We start from the raw sequence: 24,097 nt of genomic DNA, 5'->3' as shown, positions 1-24,097 counted from the left end.
TGCAGTTCAATCCAAAAAGAATCATAACTATTTAAAATGACATAAAATAATTGTTATTGAGACAAATGCTGACGTGCTTCAGAGCCCATTTTCTGCTTGCCTTAGCATCATTTGTATTGGTGATGTTTTCTTACGTTTGTGGTATGTTAAAATAACATTCAGTAAAGTATTCTGCAGTAACCATTCTGCTGTACTTCACCCACTAATTACACGGTAAAGTCGTAATTACTACTTTTCAACTGCAACAGCATACATGTCAGTGCCTGTGTGGTATGGTAGAAAAACGCTCCCTGTTTACCAATACAGCATAACGTACCATGAAAACCTTAATGGCAACTCAACAATTCTCACTTTGTTTTAAAGATGTGTTTGAAGATTTTCATTATTGCTGTTTTTTTTCTTTGTAGTGTCCCTTCAGGGCTTGATTTGGATCAAAGCACAAAGTCCAAAACAAACAAACTAATGGAGGCCATGAAGTTATAAAGACTCCCTCAAGGGTACTACCACAAAATCCAGTGTATTTTTGTTTTGGATTTTATGTTCTACAATGCGTGCACACTTTTTATGACCATATTTTTATTCACATATCTTTACTTCAAGCTCGACATGCTTAATGGATTTAAGCAGAGCAGGTAATGTGTAGCTGTGTAATTAGAAAGTGGGCCTGATGAGGTCAACATCAAGGTGTGCATAATTATTAGGCAGATTATTTTATTGTCAAATATATATATTTAACTGACTCTGAAGTCAAAAAGTCTTTTAGAAGGACTGTAATGACATTGAGGCTCGATCATAAAACCATCAGACAATTTGCTGCACATACTCAACGGGGCTGCAAAAAAATGTGCTGAGCAAAGAAAGCTGCAAATTAACCATCAACGATTTCAGAAGACTCAGGTGTGAAGTCACCAGGAATCCATTATCACCCTGTTCAGTCATATTCCATAACTGCAACCTTCCTGGAGCATCAAGAAGTAAAACAACGTTCAGGTCCCAGAAACATTGTCAGGGTCAGAGAGGCTGAAACCCGACCACCACTGAACAAGACTTACAAGTTGAAGCGTCTAAACGGGTCCAAGAATTGTCTGAAGACAGATTTTTTAAGGGTTTTGTCAATGAAATAAGATACTCTTGCTGTGGCTGGATCAATAACAGCTAGAGAGCTCAATTTTCAGACACCAGGAAGGTGGAGGTGGGGTACTGGTATGGACCAGATAATATTGAAGATGAGTCGGTTGGAACGTTGTAAAGATGGGCTCAAAATCAACTAATTTTTCCAGTTGTTAGACAGGAAGACTTTATTTAAGCAGTGATGCAGGAGGAAGTTTCTTGTCTCTCCCAAAAAGACAATAATGTTAATGGAGGACAACGCTTCATCACAAGCATTCAAGTACTACCTAAGTAGCCAGTAAAGAGACCCTTCCTCCTCTGATCAGAACTGGATTGAGAACATGTGGACAGTTCTTAAACAGGATTTTCAGTGACGGAAAACAAACTAAACTGGCTGTGGTTACTGCTGCACAAAACATTGATAATCAAACTGATTAAGAAATTGATAGATTCCATGACTGGAAGACTGATCACAGTTATGGTGGCTATGTTGATCACCATTTTTAAAAGAAATGTCAGACATGTTTATGGGCAACCATTGAGCTATTCGTTTCACTTAAACAAATGAAAATATAAAAGTGAAAAGGGAAAATGTGTGTTTTTCATTTAGTTGTGTAATAACTCTGCAGAACAATAGCTGACCAATAACTACACATATTGATATTCTCTTAAGAAAGCCCAAAACTCCCTCTTATCTTCTTAATCATTCATGTTTGGGGTTTACTAACATTTGGGATAAACCACAATGTAGTTGGTGATTCAGCAAAGATAATCCTCAATAATTAACATACAATAATAATTATGCACACAGTGTAGTACAACACAAAAAATGCATAACTTTGTCTCAAGCCAGGGTGCACACATCTATCTTTTGGCTCTTCAGTGACAGTAAAGTCAAAGAAAATACTTCCTTCATATCTACTTGGCTTAAATGGATCCAGAAACATTCCCTGGAAACCAATTTCCTTTAAGCACACAGCAATAGAAATAAATTGATGAATTAAATGACAGAGAGTGAGGGCGAATAAAGAAATATGCACACTCCTAAAGACACAGATTAGTGTGCCTGGAAAAGGACCGGATGAAATAAATATATTAAGACAGATAAAACCGGCTGAAGGACAAAGCTGAGAGAGGGAAAAATGAGCCCATCAAGTAAGATTAAAAGAAAATGAATGAAAACTCTGTATCTACTGATGACCTCAGCATCAGTCTCTAACCAGGTGTGAGAGGAACTGGGATAAGTATCTTTGTTGCTAGGCGATTGATTGCTTTTTCTTGTTGTAGTAGAAAGAAGAATAAAGATGGAGAACAGGAGAGAAGATAAGAGGTGGTTGATTGACAAAGCTGCAATATCTGTAAAAAAAACTGAAAAAAAGCCCCAAAATAAAGAATATCAACACCAAAAGAAGTGTTATGGGAGATTACCCAAAGAAAACAATGTACATGGACCTTGGAAGACACGCTTTATTGTCTGACAGACCAATTCTCCAGTGGTATAAAGAGGATATATGCTTATGAGTTCCTACATCGATGGAAAGCAAACTAGATTTCAGAGCACATGGAGAAAACGATCTGGTTACATCAGGGTGCTATTTCACTGTGGTGCTGCTCATTTCACCACTAAAGAGAGTGTTTGAGTGCTGGTGTGTGCGTGTTCGCCTGTGTATTTATCCCTGGCCATTAAAAGCTTGGGACCTGAAGCCAAAATGTAGCAGAGCTGTGTGTAATAAAGGAGATTATTTACTTCTTCCTCAGGATTTCCAGCCTCACCACAGTTCTCTCATCTCCATTTTGAACAAAATAGCTCGAGGACACGTTTCATCACTGACAATCCATTATTTCTCTCTTCTTCAGCTACAACTCATTATAATGCAAGCAGTAAGTGGACACAGATGAGCATGTAGTTTTCTGCATAAATAGCTGCTCTTACTGTTGGGATTTGCTGTTGTGATCCGGATTTGAATTTGGAAACGTTTTACGGTTTGGACGGCAGCGTGAGAATGAGCTGTTTTCATTTCTTCCATACAGTTTGGGTTGTCCTCAATGGACACCACTACTCTCAGTAATGCATGCTCGGTCGCAGAAGAGAAAGAAAAAATCCTCCCAAAAAAACAGGGACTTTAAGCATATTTTTAAACTATTTCAATTGCATTGTACTAGATTGAGAAAAAAAAGTGGTTAACTTCTAAGATGCTTCCAAACTTCCCAGGGATGGACATCCTCACAAACTTTGAACAGGGCGATCCTGAGAGAACTTACAAAAATAACCAACGAGGAATGTGCCGGACTGCAAGTCTGACTTACGGTGCTGTACAAAATGAGTTTAATTTCTCCCCATGTTCCATTTTTATTTTGTATATGTAAGTAGATTAATTTGAAGCATCTAAATGTGGCATGCAATTTCAACAGTTTAAAGAAAAACAACCTGAATGTATTGGGATTAAAATGCAATTTGTTAAGAAAGATCTTTAAAGATTACATTTTCCTGTGACTGTCTTTTTTTGTAGCATTGTCACTCTGCTCCATTTAACTCGCTCAATGATGATTTTTCTGGATGTTTTGACAGACATTTTCTGTGATCCATTAAGGTTGTTTGTTCTGTGTGTGTCTGTGTTGCTCTGCGATGAACTGGTGATCTGTCCAGGGTGTACCCAGAGACCCCACCCATAACTCTGCAGAGACCCCACCCATAACTCTGCAAGGATTAACGTCTATGGATGGCTGGGTGGCTTTATGAAACAGCTTTAAAAAGTCTTAGTAAAAGCACATCAATTTTTTGCAAATCTTTGCATAGATAGTCAGCGATTTTCTCCCTCTTTATTCTGCTCGTGATATTTCTCTCTGTTCTTTCTGGTTCTTCCTGTACAGACACAAATATGTTCTTCTCCTTCATAAACTCAAAGCATTGCTTCATATGCTGTTCATACTGAAGTACTTAATGTCATAGTGTTTGAAGAAAAGAGAGTCAATAGGGAATGGCTTTCAATGTGAATCATTCTGAATTCATAAATTAAATTTGCGAGTGAAAGTTTCAACTCAGTGAAACAAAAGTCCTGGAAAAATGCCCTTTGTGCAAATGAGACTGAAGAAGAAATGTCTGTGCAGAAATAAATTCAAATCTTGTTGTGAAGAACAATGGAGCAAAATTCATCCACAAGAATATGAAAGGATAATGAAGGTGTGCACAAAATGAATACTTAAAGTGACTCAAAAGCTTCAACAAACTACTGATTTATAAGGAGTTTTTTTTTCTTTCCTTAGCATCCATAATCACACCAGCTGTGAGAACTCTAATAGTGAAAACTAACATTTGAATGTCAGCCAAAACAATGGGTCTTACAACAGATATTTTCAGAATAAAATATAAAAAATAGTTAAGACCATTATTAATTAGAAACCTGCAAACTGCCCTGATACACTGTTACTGTAAAACTAAGATTTGCAACTCAGTTTATGACACCAACATTATCAATGCTACACAAGAGTAGGATGTGTGAAACAGAAGAATGGAAAGCGTAACGATACCCTTTGTCTATATGTAAAGAGAAGTGCGCCAACAAAATAAGTAACACGAGAGAACTTGTGGTGTTTTCCTTTCAGAAAACATCCATTTATTATCTTCCAGTTTGGTTTTTCACATTAGCTCCTGCTACTGGCATTCCTCCATCCCCCACCACACGTTGCAGGTAAAGAAATAGTGACTTACGTGGGTGAAAAACATAATAAAGATATACGATTTTTGAAGAAATTCTGATTTTTTTTAATGCATCACAAACAACTTTTAGGCTAATAGAAAAATTGCAACATATTAAGGCCAACATTTTCAACTCGTCAGGGATCCCTTTAACACCTCAGTTGGTGATAAACTAAAAAGGTGGTGAGTCAAGTAGCGGTATCAGAAATTATTTCTGCAACAGATGAGTTCAAAGTTCAAACACTAAGCATTGACAGAACATAAATGAACTTTTATTGCCAATTTTCTTTTACGGGTTTCTTCTGTAAGTGGTTGGAATGACTATATTGCTTTTCTTAGCCAAGCTCACTCATGTAATAGCAATGTCTTGGATGATATTTTACCTAGCTCATTTATTGGCTGTCATCATTTACTGTTTCCCTTTAATAGAGTAAACCCCCTGACACAAACTGCATTACAGCAGATCAATAAGGCTTTAAAATTGATTAATCAATGTTGTAACTAGATTTAGTACTGATAGTGCGGAAGATGAATGAAGTTAATAAGCAACATCTACCACTGCACATAAATAGGCAGCTGGAGGCATTCCTGGCAAAAATTTTAAGAGAACAGATCAACAACTAAACAAAAGTAAAGAAAATCCAAAATCCTCGATGAAGCATTGTAGTAGAACAGAAACAAAATGTTTCACACTTTTACCACATGATACAATGACTGCAGCCAAAAGCAGACTCTGTAATGACTAGATTTCTCACAAACGTAGTAGCCAAAGCCTTTGGAACAAAATGTTCTTGGAAAAATGTGCTGTATTTAAAGTAGAGAAAAATAATTTTGCCTTTTGAAGGCTAAATGGTCTGCTTGTTGGCTTTACCTTTAGCTAAGGATAAACATCAAATGTCAAAGTCTTAGGACTATAAGAGCCAAAGGTTTCATCTGTAAAGAGACTCATCAGTGAATTAATCAATACAGACATGGTTTAATAATTGATGCCTATTGAATAATTCACTTTAGGTATAAGCTGAACTGTTAGCCATCATTTTGTGCATTTATAGTGATGGAGGAGGGATGTATGAGTCCGCTTTTGTAGAATCTCCGCAGAGAGGTAAAGAGCACAGAGCTTCTCTTGAAGAAGAACAATAAAAGAAACCTGGGGCCGGTTCCACCCACACGTGGCCACGCATCCGTCTGATCCTTTTTACCAAGCTTGTCAATGAGCTTTGCTTTGTATTTTCTGTCATGTTGGAGAACTGAAACTCGCAAATGCGTCTTCTTGCTCTGAAATGTGCTAACGGACACATGTGTAACTGCCTCTGAGATTATTACACTCATTCTTTTTCCTTCTTGTTCCTTTTGATCATGTCCTTTTGATGTTAAACTCTGTCCTGGAGGTCTGTTCAAAGTAATTGCATTTTGAGTACCCTGTAAATCAGAATGTGAAGACAGAAAAAAAGTCAAATTATTGGAAAAAAAAAGAAGACGACTTGATTGTGTTAAGCCCTTAGCTATTAATGTCATCGTCTTCACTCCTCCCTTTTCCCCTCCTCTTGATTTCCAGGGTAAACGTCCCTTCTAGCTCTCTGCAGTGGGTGGGAGGTTGAAGGGACGACAGGCAATTGCTGCAAGCGTTTCTGAATAATATTCTCTAATGAGGCGAGATAGCCATGCCACCTGGAACCCTGCCAGCTGAAGCCTTTCACAATCTTTGCCAGGAGTCACCATCTCTGCTTTTTTATCCGAACATCTCCAGCTTGATTTCTTTTTACTGCAACCTATTGGGTGCCGTTGCCCAGGGGCCAAAGAGAAAAACTTTCCTTCTGTCAAAAAAGTTACACCATTGTCTGAATTTATAACATCTAAATAATAATCAACCTCTTTATATCTCCCCATGGAACCTTTATTCTATGTCTGCCACATAAGCCTTTAACTATACCCAGCCATCAATGGGGAAACATGGCTGTCGTAAATGGAGAAGTACGCTCTGAAAAGTCCCATTTCAATAGCAGTAAAGCTGCAGCTCCGTTTCTTTCTGACATATTGCAAGCCTGAGGTAAGGAGATCTTTCACCTACATACAGCCACAACCATCATACACTTAGCTAATGCATTTCAATAAATTTAAACACTATGGAGAAGTTATTTTATTTCAGCAACCTAATTCAAAAACAAACTCTTACTTTACATAGAACTATTGCACACAGTGTGATTCATTTCACATCCTGCTAGGAAATGGAATCAGCATCTCCATAATGACTGTCGGGAGAGGAAAGCATGAAGAGTTGTAACATCTAGACTGCTGCAATGTGACCTTTGACCTTCACCAGCAGAAAACATGGCTCCCCAAAGTCATGACTGTGGAAGTTTTACCCTGCATCTCCAGCAATTTGGATTCTGTCCTTGTCCACTCCTTCTCCAAACTATCAGACCTTGTTTTCAAACAAACAAGTACAGTACACGCCCCTATTCATGATACAATATTAGAAAATTTACCAATTGTTTGATTTTGCTATTGAGTCCAAATTATTTGTGAAAAAAAGGCTTTTCCTAGACTTTTTTTGAAGAGTATATAAAAAATATTCAATAGAAAATGCTTGAGAAGCTGATGGTTGATGCAATGCTACCTGAAACAGCTATTGCTTTTTCCCCCTTGGCTTTTTCCACTTTATATATGAATGCATTGTAAGGTACATTTGGTGTTTGAACTATTAAAATAGCCACTTATGAGTGTTTTTAGATGGAGTCTAAAGTATTCACAGATTTTAGCTTTTCTGGGTCAGTCTTGGTCTCGAACAGCTAAATCCAAGTGAACAAACAGAGTGTAGTGTAATTTCATCTGAAAAGGAGGATTTTGAACCACACTGAGAAAATACTGCACTGAATGAAGCTGTAGGCCACGCCTTCTCCATCTTAAAACAACCGAATGAACTTTACTTCAAAATCTCCACTGGTCTATCGTAATCCACATCGCATGCGCGTCCTTTTCCAACAGTTTTTCCTTCCATTTAACCTTCCAGTGATATGTGTAGAACATATCTACAGCACATATCAGTAATTTCAGTTTTAGTTTCATTAAAACTGAAATTACTTAAGTAAATTACAATTTTGATTATATTCTAATTTATGGAGATCTGCCTTCATTTCCTGATGCCAATCCAGGTAAACACACATGTGGGAATAATCCACTAGTCTTAAAATAACATATAAGGGACTTTATCAATGAGTAGCTAATGATGCATGACATTAACTTTCCACATATTTCCCTGTGTATCGAGCTTTGGGGTTTGCAGCGACTGTGAGGCACAGATGAGGGTGAGTGGGATGTAACAGACAAAAGGGATACTTGTTTATTCAGTGAACAGTTGACAGCCCCTGGAAGCTGCTTATCTATTCTCCAGAGTATCTGAGCATGTGTGTGTCCATGTATCTAAATTAATTCTGATAACTTCAAAATACATGTGTGAAGAGCTGAGTGCTTTCCTCGTGGTGGAGTGTGACTGTGACAGCCGACACTTTAATAATTTCACTGGAGAGCAGGTTTAAAGAGGAAGAAAGCCATACACTCAAATAAGAGGTATGATTCAAGTAAAACTGTTATATCTAAGGCTAACACTCCTGCTGAGCCTCTTTTTGCTTAAAAGGATGTTACTAAATCGAGCTTGATTTTTACCATCCAAAGTTTGATGTTTTTCATTTATTAAGAGAAGACAACAAATCCTCTTTGAGTTATATTGAATTACGAACATCACAATATAGGTTTGGCAGGTTAAATCTAACTTGAGCTAAAAGAAAATCAAATGAAACATGGAAGTCGAATCAAACCCAAGGTGCTTCCATAGAAAAGTAACTCTGGTAATGCAAATAAAATGCATCATTATCAGCAGACTATCTCCATAAAAGCATGAAAATTTGTGTTACCACAAAGCAAAATTACTTCATAAAAGAAATAGTTAAACCTGGGAATGGTTAAATGGCCATTTCTGAAATAAAGTCATTCATTCCACAGTGATGAAGAATATTGGACTGGATTTCCCATCAAAATGACATGAAGGTCAAAGGAAATGCAAAATCTAAAAAGTTCAGATCTAATTTATATCAAATGTGACCCAAGCCGTGTCGTGACAGTGATCCCAAACAGAGCAGAAAACCTTGACAATGGCTGAGAAAGAAACCAAAGCAAAGGGTTTCAATGAGCCATCCAAGACCCCAGCCACAAACTATTGTGGTAGGACCTTAAGACAGTTGAGTAAGTCTCAGTTAACGTAAACATTATATAAAAAAGATGCACAACGTGAGCCCGACAAATTATGGCTTCACCAGCCACAGAATCACCGGGGGAGTTTTTGTTTTTCACTCTTAGCTTTTCCAGGTTAGCCAATTAAATTGAATCTATGGAGTGTGTTTCAATACATTTGGGGTAATATTTAAATACATTTTCAAAGCTGTTATAATTAACATTCATACAAAACTCAAACTAATTAGAGGGTGGATTAGAGGTTAGCAAATATATTTCATGCACTTTTAGATAAAGGGGTTTCTCACTTATTTTGGTGTAGTCATTCTTCCCTCAGCTGTGTTTACATGATGACATAACTTTGTACTTTCAACCATTTAAATTTTCTATTTAAATGGACATAAATAGAAAAATGGGCATCAGCAGAAGACAAAGCAGAGCTATTTTCAGCCTTCATACGAAGAAGGTGGTGGCTTTTCATGAGATGGTGTTTAAGTGGAGGACCAAGTCAAAATGACATGTGAAACATAGTTCAGCACATTTCACTTTCTCTCCGTTCTGCTTAGGCGCTGTTAAAAAGTGCTGAGTTTCTGCATCAGTCTTATGACGGCTTTTGCAAAGCCAGCTAATTTATTTTTTCTGGCATCACGTTGGCATGACCGTTTTTGAGATAGACAGAAGCTATGATAAGGTTTCATAAAAGATGTAATGTAGCAATCTAAGACTTTGTGTGAATACTTATAGTGGGATGTTCATAGCGAAGTAAAAATATGTGAACTTTTCAGAAAACCCCTTAACTAACTGAATCTGGAAAGCATAAATCATTTTCCAACTGCTGTAGCAAAGTTTGTAATTAAACAATTGCTTTTAACTTGAACTTTTGTGCCATATTTTTGGTTTTATAGCATCAAACAGCTCCTGCTGGGTAGCGTTCATGTTAACTAGAGCCAAAAAATTACAAAGCCATTAAATAGCAAACAAATGTTACTGAGTGTTATGATTCAAAGTACGAACATTAAAGATTTTAAAGCCATAAACAGAAGGAATCGACTTGTGCGGAATATACGTCAGACTAACTCCAATGAAGTGCTGTGTACATTCAAGAAACCAGTAACATAAAATATGCCATGTCAAATAATAAAGACCAGGTTGGGAGGTCTGTATTTGGAGATGGATGTAGAAGAACGCTAGAGCTTTACATCTGGTTCTGCTTTGAAGAAGGGAAAACACTGATAAACGCTGGGGAAACATAATGTGTAATGAACTCCGCTAGAGGAGGAGTTTTTGTTCCCTGTGTCAGATGTCCAACATGTTAAAACCAGATGCTGACTCCTACTGATTCCACAGCGTATCAGGGATTTTACTCACCAAACCGCAGACACCATGATGTCAGAATCAAAGCGAGGGGTCATAATTACTCAGAATAAACTTCACATCCACTGTAGCCACGAAATGAATCCTTGACTTATTTCTGGTACCTTGTTTAGCCAGAGAAGAAAATGACTGACTTCCAGAAAACCAAATGTGCTATTCCATAGTCGCCACCGACTTAATGTCTAAAACATAACAGAACGAAAACCGTACACCAGCACAATCTAAAGATACAAATCAATCATGTTAAAGGTTAAGAAGTGTAAAATCCAACTGCAGCTATAACCAGAGCTGAACACCAGATCAATTGTTTTTTTGTTTTTTTTTTGCCAGAGATACAATGAACCCCTCCTTCCCTGATTCCTTACAGTAAAATGTCCTGACGTCTGGCCGGTAGATCAATATTGTGTTGGGATATTGGTTCCCAGCTGAGACGCAGTTTGTCCCTCAGTGGCGTCTTCTCAAATGATTTGGGTCTCATTGATTGCAGAAGCTTGGCCTTGTAAACACGTTACTGCAACTGCAGGCTCTCCATGCTGTCCACTGATTGAGGCTTAATAAATGGAAGGTTTTTGAAATAGCTTGTTTTCCAGACACCAAGAATCCATTAACAAAATGCCAGAAAACAGCTGAATGACTTCTTTTAGGGCTTTCACTACATCTAGAACCAGTAGACCCAAATGAAAGTACAAAACTAGGTGTTATCATTAAGCAGTTATTACAAATGGTACTCAAGATGAAGCAACCACATGCTGAAGAAAGATTGGGGAGGCTGACTGGACTGAAGTCATCGGAAATTGATTCATTTTATTATTTAAGCCTATCATGGAATATCTCCACTTATGAATAATCATTAAACATTCACAATAAAAAGACCCGTTCAAGTCTGGCATTGCTAAGAGATTTTATCTCTGAATATGTTGACATTTCAGAATATTTTACACCTAGCTTTTTTATTTTTAGCAAATCAGTTACACTAATCCTGTTTCAGTATATAGTTTGGATCTGGTATTATTGGGAAAAAAAAGTTAATTATGCTGCTTATTGTGCAGGTACAAAGTGCTGTATAGCTGACAGCGCTTTTATGGTTTAATCTTATTAACTTTCAAGACTAAAACCAACAGCAAATGTGAACAGTTCCTGAACTGGTAAAAAATGCTATGGGCAAATATTAAAATTTATATTTCAGAATAATAACCCAAAAAACTTAGCGCATCGGTGCAAATTTACATTTAGGTACAACTCGAGGTACCATTATGACTGATGCTTGGATACACACCACAATAACCTCAAGTACAACAACATAAATCACAAAGCGTACACAATCCTTTGTCCTGCCTGTAGCCTGAAACGTATCGCTCACTAAAAACCCAAATATTTCCCTAACACAAATATAAAAAACAACAACTTTCTAATAAACAGCTAAGCTCTGCGCATCTGCAGAAACAAAGCTGTCATCACAGTTGATGTATGCTGGGTTTTGTCAGGCTGCAGTGTTGACGTTTCTGCCAAGAGCAGTCCGTTTATCCAGCTGTCTGCCTGGATAAATCCACCTGGCTGAAGGCAGGAAAAGACTCAGCTGTGGGGGAAAAAACAGAAGTGAAATCACGACTAACTGTGGATGAAACGGAGGCAAACTTGAATGTGGCATGAAAGCCATGAGAGACCCAACAGACTAACTGAAAGTGCCTAAAACTCACACAACCCTCCATCATAAAGCTGAAATCATTTTAATAAAAACAAAAACAAAACATCACAAGGTAAGGATAAAGGAAGTGATGGTGAATCCTTCCCTATAGTTAAAAGGTGAACGAAAAGAAAGAGATGATGTACTGTCATGATAGAGAGTCAATAGCTAATCTACCTGGATTACTTCAAAGCTGAAGGTGCTTTGGGAAAATATATAGCCTGACAGGCAAGAGTAAGACTTTGTGACATTGTTTGAACGTGCTGAAAGCTTTGTGTTCAAACTTTTCTTCAAAAAAAGAGAAAGACTTCATGATAAAACTTGGCTGGTTGTTTAAAGGCCTCTGGCCTGTTTTAATACAAAACTTATTTGATAAAAGACAACCTGACAGTTGAGGTTTTGCTCTAGAAGCCAACTTTGAGGTACCTTGCCGTTAAACGTTATTGTAAACTGTGGAAAGAGAAGAGCGAGAACGTTTTCACATTTCTCCTGCGGCTCACTAGGAAAGCTTTCTCGGCGTGGGCGATTTAGAAAAGTGTGAGAACTACAGACATATATGTGATGCACAGCAAAGAAGAACGGTTTTGAAGTCCATTTATCAAAATTATTTTGTTAAAGTTTGTTTGAGGAACAGAAACTTAATGAATGTGGAGCATTGAAAGTACTTGTTAGTTGTTTCTCAGTTGGGCATCTATACAGTGTAATAGATGGTCTGATTGAGCTCTGCAGTGAGGGGAGGAGATAAATAGCAGCAATTCTATTGTGGTTCTTAGTTGATGTAAGAAAAAAATGGGAAGAAAATGGATTCTGGAATGAAATAGACAAGAATAGTTGTTATTTTTAACACCAATACTTCTAACTTCCTCTTCATCTACCTTGTAGCTAAACCTTTAGTGTCTAATGTGTCATAAGTCCTGATTAATTTAAAGCTCGCTATCAACACCCAGCATCAACCTTCCTCACTGTTAAGGTAAGAAGTAATTATTCTTCTTCTAGTTGATTGTAGATTTGGTGTTTCTGGATTGCACTCTCTTTAAACTCTGTTTTCTAATCAGATAAAGTAATCACATTTGCATTCTTTAATTAACCAGAAAGGAGAAGAATGATGAGCATTGGGTTGAGGACCCTGCAATAAGCAGTTTTCCACTTGTGAATAGCACTCATTTTGACGTCCAAGTTGTGACGCCAACTGAGGCATCAAACATCGTCTGTAACTTAGTGGCAAATTACAGACTAATGTTTCAATGCTTATCTTGGTTAGATAAGCACTGAGAATCCCCCAAAACATTCCTAAAAAGCATGTAAGCCTCATATGTAAGCCTCATTCTTTATTCACTGTAAATAAAGAATTGCTTTGCACTAAATACTAATTACAGATAGATTTGTCAAATTAAAAAGACCCTTGCAACCCAAGCTGCAACAATTGGACTAAATGTTTTTTTTGTGTGTGTGTGTGTTTTTTTCACCATGGATAAATATTTGCATTTTTCCCAAAGTGGATGTGCTTTACCTGACCCTAAACCAAGGTCTCACTTTCTGTCTCACTCGCAACATTCTCGTCAAATTGCTGTATTCTTGGTCAAAATTCAATCCAGTTGGAGACGCAGTCACAGCTGCAAAAAGCCACTTGCACTTTGTTTGCCTTTGTTATTTTCTTGTGTTTATAGCTGACGTGGTGTGGCAGCCTAATGTGGATGTTCCTTACTCAATATTTAGTGACACTTAGAGGTCTAAGGGAGTAAAACTAATGTTTTGGGCCGATCTTTGTTTCTCCTGGTGGATGTGGATGAGTCATTTGGTTGTTTTTCTATTTTCATATCAGTTTTTAATTATTTTTAATTTTTAATCATATTGCTATCTTTTTCACATGTATAATAAAGTGGTTTACACTGTGATAGATTGACATAACTTTAATAATAAAACTGGTTCAAATCGGGACACAGTAGCGTAAATCCTGTGAATTTGAAATTGCAGAATGAAAATCTATTTCCAATAAATGATGTGTGACATAAAAAAGGTCTAAAGAGTGCAACCACCTGTGTGAGTGCAAATCCTCTGAGCGCTCCTCTCCAACATTAAGGTCTATTACTGAGCTTTTTTTTTCACATCACATACTGTGAAAGAGACCAAAGACAACTAGTTATTTCAGCTGGTTGTTTTAGAAAAAACTGTCAGAAGACTTGATTAAGTGTAAGAGCCGTTTCATTAACTTAACTCGCAGCAGGTATTTCAACTTAAACACAGGTGCAGCTTTATAACATCGCTAATTACTGCGTTTCCTTTATGGTTGCAAGCTTCACAGTTCTGACATTGCATCACTGGCATAGCCTCCATTAGTGATTTTAGTTACAGGAGAGCTTTTCCTGCTAGGGAGTTAAATGGCTGCTGTAAAAGGACTCAAACCGCTGCAAATAAAGTTCAAAGCAAGGATGTCAGTGGGGGTTCATCAGCCTCTATAAAAGACATTTCATCTGTAATGTCGACTCTAGGTAAGATGTGTTTATGTTCGCTCACTAGGCTCCAGCTACATTTTCTCCTTTTAACAAATTTTTTGACCTATGACGTTTAGTTTGGGTTGTTTCCTTGCTGATTTGATTTCTTTTCCACAAATCTAAGAGCTAAAACTAAGGATTATTTTTGTAACAGGAGATCAAAAATATTTTTAGATGCTAAACTTATTAGAGCAACCCCTGCAATAACAAAGTTTGTTGGACTCCTGATAATAATCATCTTTTGTCATTTTTGAGTATTTCTTCTAGAGGTTTACTTTCACCACAAACACGCAAGTCTAAAGCCAACATTTCATGCAGTGTGGCGTTTAGGTTGACTGTGTGAAAAAGAAAATGAGCCGTTAAAGTAAACTGTCTTGTTCAGATATTTAAAGGCTGACATAACCCTGAAAACCCACTTACAGTCTAAAAAATGTTGTCGCTTTCCGCTTTTATGAAACGCTGCTCCTTCTTTGGTTGAAAGGCTTTTATTTACCATGTTTCAAATATATCATGCTTACGTTTATGTGTGTGAGAGCATGAAAGTATGTTAGCCTTACTCTTTATTGAGGAGTGCATTTGGAAGGCCGTTCGTCTCCGCGTGCTCGCGGACACACGCATGAATCTGCACACGCAGACACACAAGGCTGGCGTGTTTCAAATATGAAAGTGCATTTCAGGGAAAGGCTTCTACTGAGGAGAGAGAAAAGATGCAGCAGAATGCCTCTTCAGAAAGGGAGAGTGGGAGGGTGAAGCTGAACCTAATGTTATAGATAGCATTGCAATCGGTTGGACTGGATATTGTGCGGGTAAGATAAGAATACAGAGGCTCACACCCTCTGAGAGGAAGATATATTGACTAACCCGAGAAATATTTTAACCGCTACATCCGAGTGACTTCAGAGTTTGGGTTAAAACAACAATATGATTCTTAAAGGATGATGTGCTCAGGAATTATGTAAAAATGTATGTACAGGACAAATGAATAAATCATGAAATCATTAAAATAAAAGTTATTAGAGTTTATAATTAGTTAAATGCGTTTCTTGTGTTTATAGCTAACGTGGTGTGGCAGCCTAATGTGGATGTTCCTTACTCAATATTTAGTGACACTTAAAGGTCTAAGTGTCACTAAATATTGACACTTAGTGACACTTAGACACTCTAATACCACACCATTGTATGATCCGTGCTCATACAATGTCACCATTTTGTCAAACTCGTCCTTCCAGCGGGGCCAACACGATCTATTGAACTTCATTAGCTTAGCTTGATTCTTTGAAAATCTTTAATTCTCTGGAAAGTTCTGGAAACTTTCTGTGTGTTCATTGGTGGAATTTTACAATGAGACAACATGAAAGCAGGAGAGTCATCCAGGCCATGCTGTGGATGAAGTTGAAGAATTGATTGAATGCCACACAGAGGAAGTTGGTCTCTGATTGCATCTTCCAATTCGAGAAATGGCTAAAGGGCAATTCCGCCTTATTTTTCACTACCCAGAGCATCTTTAATCAGCTCTAGTCTAAGAACTATGAATCTCAGGCACTTTGTACTTGGATTAGATTATTCAATAACATTTTCAGGATATTTAAAATTCTGTGTGAGATCTGTGAAACCTTTATTTGATATCTGAAGACGCTATAAAGGGCAAGTTTAGCGTTTTTCATGCATCTGAACCACATTAAAACAGCTCCAGCTCAAAAAGAAAAACTTTTCTTTTCACCTAATAATTTAGTTAAAACATGAACTAAATTATTTTGGACTGACATTTGTGCCTCCAGACAATTCTGTCTTGGATGTCTGCATACAATTTGATTTCATGTTTCATCTTTGCTCTTTGACCTGCACTGTCTAAGTGCAAAGTGTTTTATAAATAACTTCGTGGAAAATCCTCATCAGAAATAAAGACTTTCAAACATCTGTCTGTGTGTTAGTTTATAAAGTTTCTGAAAAAAAAATGTTTTTCAATAATATTTGAATCTATTGAATAGGTCTGTATGCAAGGGAAAGCAAATAAAACAGTTTGCTTGCCCTGTGTGGGCCCTGCATGGTAATAGTTGTAAAGAGCAAAGTCCTGCTTCTTTTTTCTGATCCAGCGTCAATTGAGTCACATCAACCTCCGTCAGTCAGCGCTTGCCTGCATGTGCCAGCATAACTGATTACCAGCTTGCAATTCCACGTTGATGACTCAGCTCATCCTGCTTATTCCAGCATATTTATTTTATACGAGTAGCACAGACACAAGAGAGAGAGAGAGAGTGCTTCCCCCACCGTCTAATGCAAAACCACAGGAGATGTCAGAGAACAAAGCATAGACAGTGGTGTATACTGAGAAACCCCCGCTTCAGCTGGTATGAAAATCCAATATTTCCATTAGACGAACCAAATGAGATTAAAAACAACTAACCATTGCATAGTTTAAATAGTTTTTTTGGAAATTAAGCAATGTTTTTAGATGAAAATTAAGAAAGAAAATACTGGGGCTTTTATTTAGATAATTATTGAATGTATCACATGAACACAGTTGCACAGTTCCATTATTATTCCACTTTTTGAACGGGTTACTAATCAGATTATTAATTCACAAATTTGGATATTTGATAAAAATCTATCGTCTGAAAATACTCTAAACCCAAATGATGTTCACATTTGAATTGTGGACATTTACTATGGGAACGAAATGAGTTGTACCTGGTAGAAGTGGCTGTCCTGTCATTCCTATAGGAGGCATCCCCATGTTGTTCATAGCAGCTGCCCAGGGGTTGGGGTCAGACATGGGCATCGTCATCGAGTTGGAGTCCATCGTCATGTTACAGATCCCTTCTGCAGAGAAAACAAAAAAATATATTTTTTTTTCGTCAAACGAGCAAACAGCCTGAATCACCAATGACTGTATGACTTCAATAGGAGAGTATTCACCTCATTTTATGACTTATTCCTATGCAAAGCCTTTAAACCCTAATAATGTGCATCATTTCATCACATCAAAAAAACTTGATGTTATATAGACAAAATATGATCCTGTACGGGGGCCAAACCCTCATTAAGTTAATCATAACAGTAACAGTAAGGTATGGCCATATTACTGGTGTCAAGGTACACTGAGGTTTAAAATCTTACGGCTCAAAAAAACAAACAAAAAAAAAAACACTAAAACCCCTCAGGCATGCAGCTCTTAAGGTTTAAAGTTTAATAAAATGCCAGGGAAGAATGTTTTCTCTTCTGGAGCACAGAAAAATGAGATTCTGCACAACCCCAGTGTGTTGCTGCTCACTAATGGTCAAGTGGCTGAGAGAAAGCAACTACAAATTCAATGGCTTACAAGAAAACATAATTTTTCCATTTTGAAATATTTCTGGTTGTGAAAAACAGCTAGAGATTGCTTACATGAGCAAACAGCCTGACTACTTAATCAGCTAATACCAGCTTGCTATGATTTTTGATAATGAATTTAAATTATTAAGTGAATCTTCAAATATGTATTTACCAAAATCACATGTGTGATTTATGTAAATATGACCAATGTCATAGTGGAGATATTTACCAACAAAGGAGATGAAATTATTGCTTTCCTGTTTCCAAAAATACAATCAGATCAGATTTTGTGGAAATACCAAAAAGTAAAAAGGTAGTTTTACTAAAGTTTACCATAAAGTGAAAATCTAGCATCAAGATTAAATGAGAGAGTTATTGAGATGAATAGTTAATCTAGCAATCAGCTACCACATAAAGCACTAATATCCTTCTTGGAAAAAAAATATAAAGTTCCATACTTTTAAGAAAGACCTGAGAAGCCTAAATTAAACAGCGTAAAAATGACTTTTCAGAATTTATATGTTAGTGTAAAGCTGAAGTGACAGTGTTTTAAAGTCAGTTTTCAGCCCACAATTGTTGCTTTGTCTGTTCTCTGAGGGGAGAGGAGGCCACCGCTAGTTTGCAGTCAGTCTCTGAACACTGATTTCAACAGTACTGTCACGGAGAATCTGAGTGCTGCTGTTTGTTTGGTAGCTTCAGCTGGCCGGCCTTTTGACACTTCCTGTCTCAGTGACTAGCACTGAGAGCCCACTGGAAATTATACTGTATCACAGAGGAATAGCTTCAACTCAATTTCAAAATGTTCTTTGGACAAGTAAAGGTTGACGAATGGGATTAGATTAGTAATAACATAGAAATGAACAGCAGTGCATCCTCTGCTCTGCTTTTCTTTGCAGGCCACAGAAAATAATGTCTAAAACTAGATTATTATGGTGCTAAGCATAACTCCTGATGCCATTAGTTACTCCTCAGACAGTCTGTAACTAAAATGTTGATAAATCTTCTATTTATCTTCTACATTATGCACACATCTTGCCAAACCAACAGCCACCAGAGTTTGTGCATTCGAGTGCTTCATAATAAAGCAAATGCATTCAGGACTGCACAATAAAACCCCTGCAAGAAGGTCAACATGTACACATCATATGTCAACTGGCAGCTCATTCTTCTTGTCTGCAGTCTATTTCACAGCTCTAAATGCTCTTTAATTCTCTCCTCTAGTCGACCTCTTTCTCTCTGACAGACCTGTAAATTGCTGTGACTGCTGGCCAAGGCAGACTGCCCTCTTCTACAATGCCAAAGCAAGCACAACTGTTAATAATGAGAAGAGCTGCACTCTGCACACACTTTACTCTACAGAAGGTCTCAGGCAGAGCACACCTTAGAGCCAACAGGTATGAATGTATGTGCTTCTGTCTGAACACAAGCCAATATATTGGTATTCTCGGTGTTGAGACACAGCTGGCAATGTGTAATAATGCTGTCTGCCTCTTTGCCTTCTCTCTGAGTCACTAATTGCAGAGCTGTCTGCTGTCGCTGCCACAGAGAGGCCTGATAAAACCAAGCATGCCTGTGTGTCGCTGTGATAATGCTGCTGACGAGGACTTCACAGGCTTGTTAACGAACGCAGCCCTATTAACTGGGGACACTTTTCCAGGAGTTAAAATGAAGGAGGAGAGGAGCACTGAGGAGCTATTTTATAGCTGTTTTATTACAGTTTTACAGTACATTAACCAGACTCTCCAGAGAGCTTGTGAGTACACTCACTCCCAGTTGGACAGGTGATGTCTTCTGGTTAGAGAAGTCCTTTAGTTTCCCTAAAAGCTAAATTAGAATAAATTGTGTCCATAATATGAATAATTTACAGACTGATGATGGATGAATGAATGATGAAGAGAAAGAAGATGGAGAGATGATTGACAAATTGATGAATGATGATTGACAGATGAATGGATGATGAATTATAGATAATATATGGATGATTGGATGAAGAATAAGTGGATGGATGATGGCTGGATGATCAATGAATGGATGATGGCTGGATGATGAAATACACATTACTGATAGATGGTAAATGGATAACAAATTGATTGATGAAGATGGATGGATAAACCAATAAATGGATTGGTGAACAAATGGATGGATGACAAAAATTGATGGATGATGAACAGCTGAATGGATAGGCAGATAAAATCCTGCATTTGAGGGTTTTTTGAAGTTGTTTCTTTTTCCTTAAGCATATTTTATTAAAACAAGTCATCATGTGTGACTTCTGGAACAGCTTGGAACGAACAAGCAAACAGCTTGACATAAATAATAATTTTTAATATTGCTTGAATTTTTCAAACCATTTGTCTGAAAGCCAGTGAAACACTAAACACCAATAATTGCTGCAAAACATTCTGCTCATCTGTTCTCAAAATGCAAGCTAAAAATATAATAAATCCCACTTATTATTTTATCTAATAGGTTGCTAGATAAAAACAGAAGCAGAATCCATTTTAGTTCCTCACCAGACATATAGAGTACATATTGATTGTGCAGCTCAAATTAAAGTCCCACGCACTTAATCGATTCAGTCAGAAATGTTCAAGTGTTCTTGAAGTGGAGGTCAAGTTATCTCCACTATGCTAGCCTCTTGACCCTGCTGACAAAGTCTCCATTGGAGCCATTCATCCCACAATTCATGTGTCTACTGCAGTACACATTCATTTAGGTCTCTCATTTTCCACTCCAATTTGTTTTCACCACACAGAATCACACATCAGTGGTCAATCCACTCTCCTATTTTCACAATAATCTCATTTATTTGATCATATTGTATTCTGGGAGGTGAACCTGTGCATGTTCACCCCTCAGTACTTTTGATATGACAACATGCCCTTGAGGGCAACAGTTTAGTCCCCTAAACGTGCCATGTGACACTCATGGATTGATATGTGGAGTCCAGTAAGGAATAGCAAACAGCTGCGGACACACAGGGGCTGCAAATGCATGAAAACACAGATAGACGCACACAGGTTCACCTTGGCGGAAAGGAGAACCAGCAGCAAAAGCTGTCAATAAGGAAATCAATGTCAGTAAATATCCAACAATGAAACGTGAAGATGAGGTCTTAGCTAAGCCATTAACATGCACATCCAGCTGAAGAGCTCAGAGCAAGGGTAAATGAAAGATAGAAGAAGAATCAATAGAAATAATAATTATAATAAAAAAAAAAAAGATTTTCGGCTGTTAGCTGAAATGACTGTTTCATGCAAATGCCAAATCTAATAACACAATTGGAACAAACTTAGCATGTGTAGCCCAAGACCTCCTGACACTGAGATCTAAATGTGGAGCTCTGAAGACTGGAACTTAATAAGTCAATCTGGTCAAGCTTGGCTGCATTTAAATAGAGGTGCAGAGGTCATACTTCCCCCTTTTCTCATGGGATGGGCTGACACCATTTCAAAATGCAAAGCTTCGAAATACAGTAAAATGAACAGGATAATAATATGTGTCTTGCTTTCATTAGGCTACATATTTTAGCACATTAAAAAGTGATCTGGATAATCCCTTTTGAGATTTTAAAAACCAAATATTAGACAAATTCATTTTATTTTAGTAATTTAACTAAAAAGTGAAATGCACAGATTTATTCAAACACAGTGATGTACCTAAGCATTTATTTTGGTTCATATTGACTCAGAGTCAATATTTTTAGAGTCAAAAAGACAAAACAGCTAAAGAAGCTGGCTAAACTAAATTAACGTTTCAAATTTACTGAGATTAAAATGTTTATATAAAGAGATTTTATAAGTCAAACTACGTTCGGAGAATAACACAGGCCACCTGTATGAAAGCAACCTTTACCACCAGAGTATATTGTTTGCATTCAGGATATTGCCCATGGCAATTAAAGCAATAGTGATTTCCATTCAGCTCGGGCCCATCCAGCCCAAAGCTTTCCTGATACTCATTCTCTGCAGGATGTGACCAGCTTTTAGCTTCCCTAAAATTCCCCCAGGAGGTAGATAGGAAATTAAGTCATTTAAAGGCCCATTGGCCGTAAGCCCCAACAGCAGGCAGAGAGAGAAAGACGCTGGGGGCCATTTAGTCTAAAATGTGCATGGTTTTAACAGCTAACCAGAGATTTATGATGGTCCCTGGAGAGTAAATTCAAGGGGGACCGAAAGAGATTAGGGATGGAGATAAAATGAGAAAGAAAACGTTGCCTTTAATGGGGGGGGTTGCGATGCTGATGTAAGAGAATGACAAAGGAAGCAGGTGAAATGATGGAAGCATTTCGAGCTCACGTTCATACACAGCAACAGCTGATGAAATGCAGAAGACCAGCCTTAAAAACAGCAACTATTTTATTCAGTCAGTCTTTAAGTTTTGGTTAAAAAAAACAAAACAAGAAGAAGAGTATTGACTGGTTTCTGCTTTCCTAAAACTGGAAAATGAACACGGTCAGCTGAATAAGTCAGCATTTTAACACAGACAGGCACATCATTAGTGGAAAAAAAAACATCAGCCCAGATTCTTGTCTAAACATTTAATCAAGCATTTATTCAGAGCAATAAAAAGCAGCAACAACATGTCTAAGTTCAGGGAGCTTTAAATGAGTGACTGTTACTTCTGTCAGCTCATTAATAGTGGCCAGTGCTCATGTATCCTGTTCTCTCTCTACACAGAGATATCTGTCGTTACTCCTCACCACTCAGAAACACCAAACTTTCTACATAAAAACTCTGTAGTGGTGACCTATTATGCTTTCTTCAACAGGTTAAGATAAGTCTTTGGGCAATGCAAAACATGTTCTTTAAATTTTTCTGCACAAAATTGTTCTTATTTTAGTCTGGTCAGTTCTGACTGCTTTGAATTCATCTCAGAATGAACTGATTTTGTCGCTTTAAATCCAAATAAACTGCTGCTGGCCACATCCCCTAACTCACATGTGAAAACGCCTGCAAAAGGATGTGCCATTATTCTTGAAATGGCACATAAAGCCTTATATCTTTGAAAAGCAGAAGTGGAGCCTCCTGCACAACCAACCAGAATGCACCAAATGGTTTCTTTAAGTCAATAACAACACCTTTGTCTTTTCTAGAATATTGCCCATGGCAATTAAAGCATCATTGTACAGTGCATACAGAAGCAAAACCAGCTGACCACTATTATTATATACCTATTATCATTATATATTATATTAAAGGTTCAGATGAGTGGTTTGAAAGCCTAATACAGCGACCATTGTTTTCAATGGTCGCTGTACAGAAGGGGTGAGTGCCCGCTCTGGGTCAGGGACGGGGTCCTTCCCCAAGTGAAGAAGTTTATGTCTATCAGAATCTTTTTCATGAATGAGGGAAAAACGGGAGTTAGAGGTGGATTGGGGCAATGTCTGCACTGTTCTGTGAAGAGAAAGCAGAGCTGAAAGATGAATTTACTGGTCAAACTATATTCCCTCCCTCATCTTTGGTCTGAGTGGTGACCAAAAGAACAAGATAGAGGGCTGAAGCAGAAGAAAAGAGTTTCTTCCACAGGTATCTGTACTCTCCCTTAGCGACTCCTCTGCATCGAGAGGAGCCAGAAGAGCCTCTGGTTAGGATGCCTCTTTGATGAGGTGTTCCAGTAACAATCCACTGTGAGGAAACCCGGAGGACTATATTTCTCAGCTGGAATGGGAACGTGTTGGCATTCCCTAGAGGAACTGGGCCAAATGGTAGGGAAGAGGGAAGTATGGGTCTCCTTGCTTAGGCTGTTGCCCTTGTAACCAAACCCTGAATTAATAGGAAGACAATAGGTGAATTGAAATATACATCAGAGATTGCTTTTGTATTCCTTTTGTTTTGTGGCTAACAATGTGGTGGCTGGCTGGGCATGGCTGTGGGAGAAATGTGTGTTTTCCAAGTAAACAATATAATCAGGAACCCATGCCAACGCCTAATTTAGACATTAATGACCAGGATGGCGAAGCTCCAGACAAGGGAGGTAATTGCAAGGATGGAAAAGAAAAAATATGTTATTATTATTATCATATTTAACAACCACTTCTTGTTTTTCAAAACACCTTCCAGACAGTATTAAAATCAATGTTACTGCAGTGACCCATTTCAGGACCTAATATTAATCAAAGCAATAAAATACTCCATTAAATGTATTTTATTGGATATGATTTTAGTTTTATTTCTCAATTTAAAAAGTTAACCACCCCAA

The 24,097-nt window shown here is 37.6% G+C and overlaps 1 protein-coding gene across 3 annotated transcripts in view; it reads right to left on the bottom strand.

Annotated features, from left to right (window-relative positions):
* The window catches only part of LOC129360430 (ecto-NOX disulfide-thiol exchanger 2-like), a 179,717-nt gene that overhangs the window by 47,156 nt on the left and 108,464 nt on the right, over window positions 1-24,097 (bottom strand). For all 3 annotated transcript variants that reach the window (XM_055030641.1, XM_055030642.1, XM_055030643.1), the window contains one exon: window positions 17,273-17,404. In XM_055030641.1, the coding sequence (XP_054886616.1) occupies window positions 17,273-17,404 (132 nt within the window). The remainder of the gene's footprint in view (window positions 1-17,272; window positions 17,405-24,097) is intronic.

Source organism: Poeciliopsis prolifica, unplaced genomic scaffold, assembly GCF_027474105.1.
Source record: "Poeciliopsis prolifica strain line A6 unplaced genomic scaffold, Auburn_PproV2 SCAFFOLD006, whole genome shotgun sequence".
Classification (NCBI taxonomy): Eukaryota; Metazoa; Chordata; class Actinopteri; order Cyprinodontiformes; family Poeciliidae; genus Poeciliopsis; species Poeciliopsis prolifica.
Note: the sequence above shows the minus strand (reverse complement) of the source record. Positions and strands in the feature narration are given on the sequence as shown.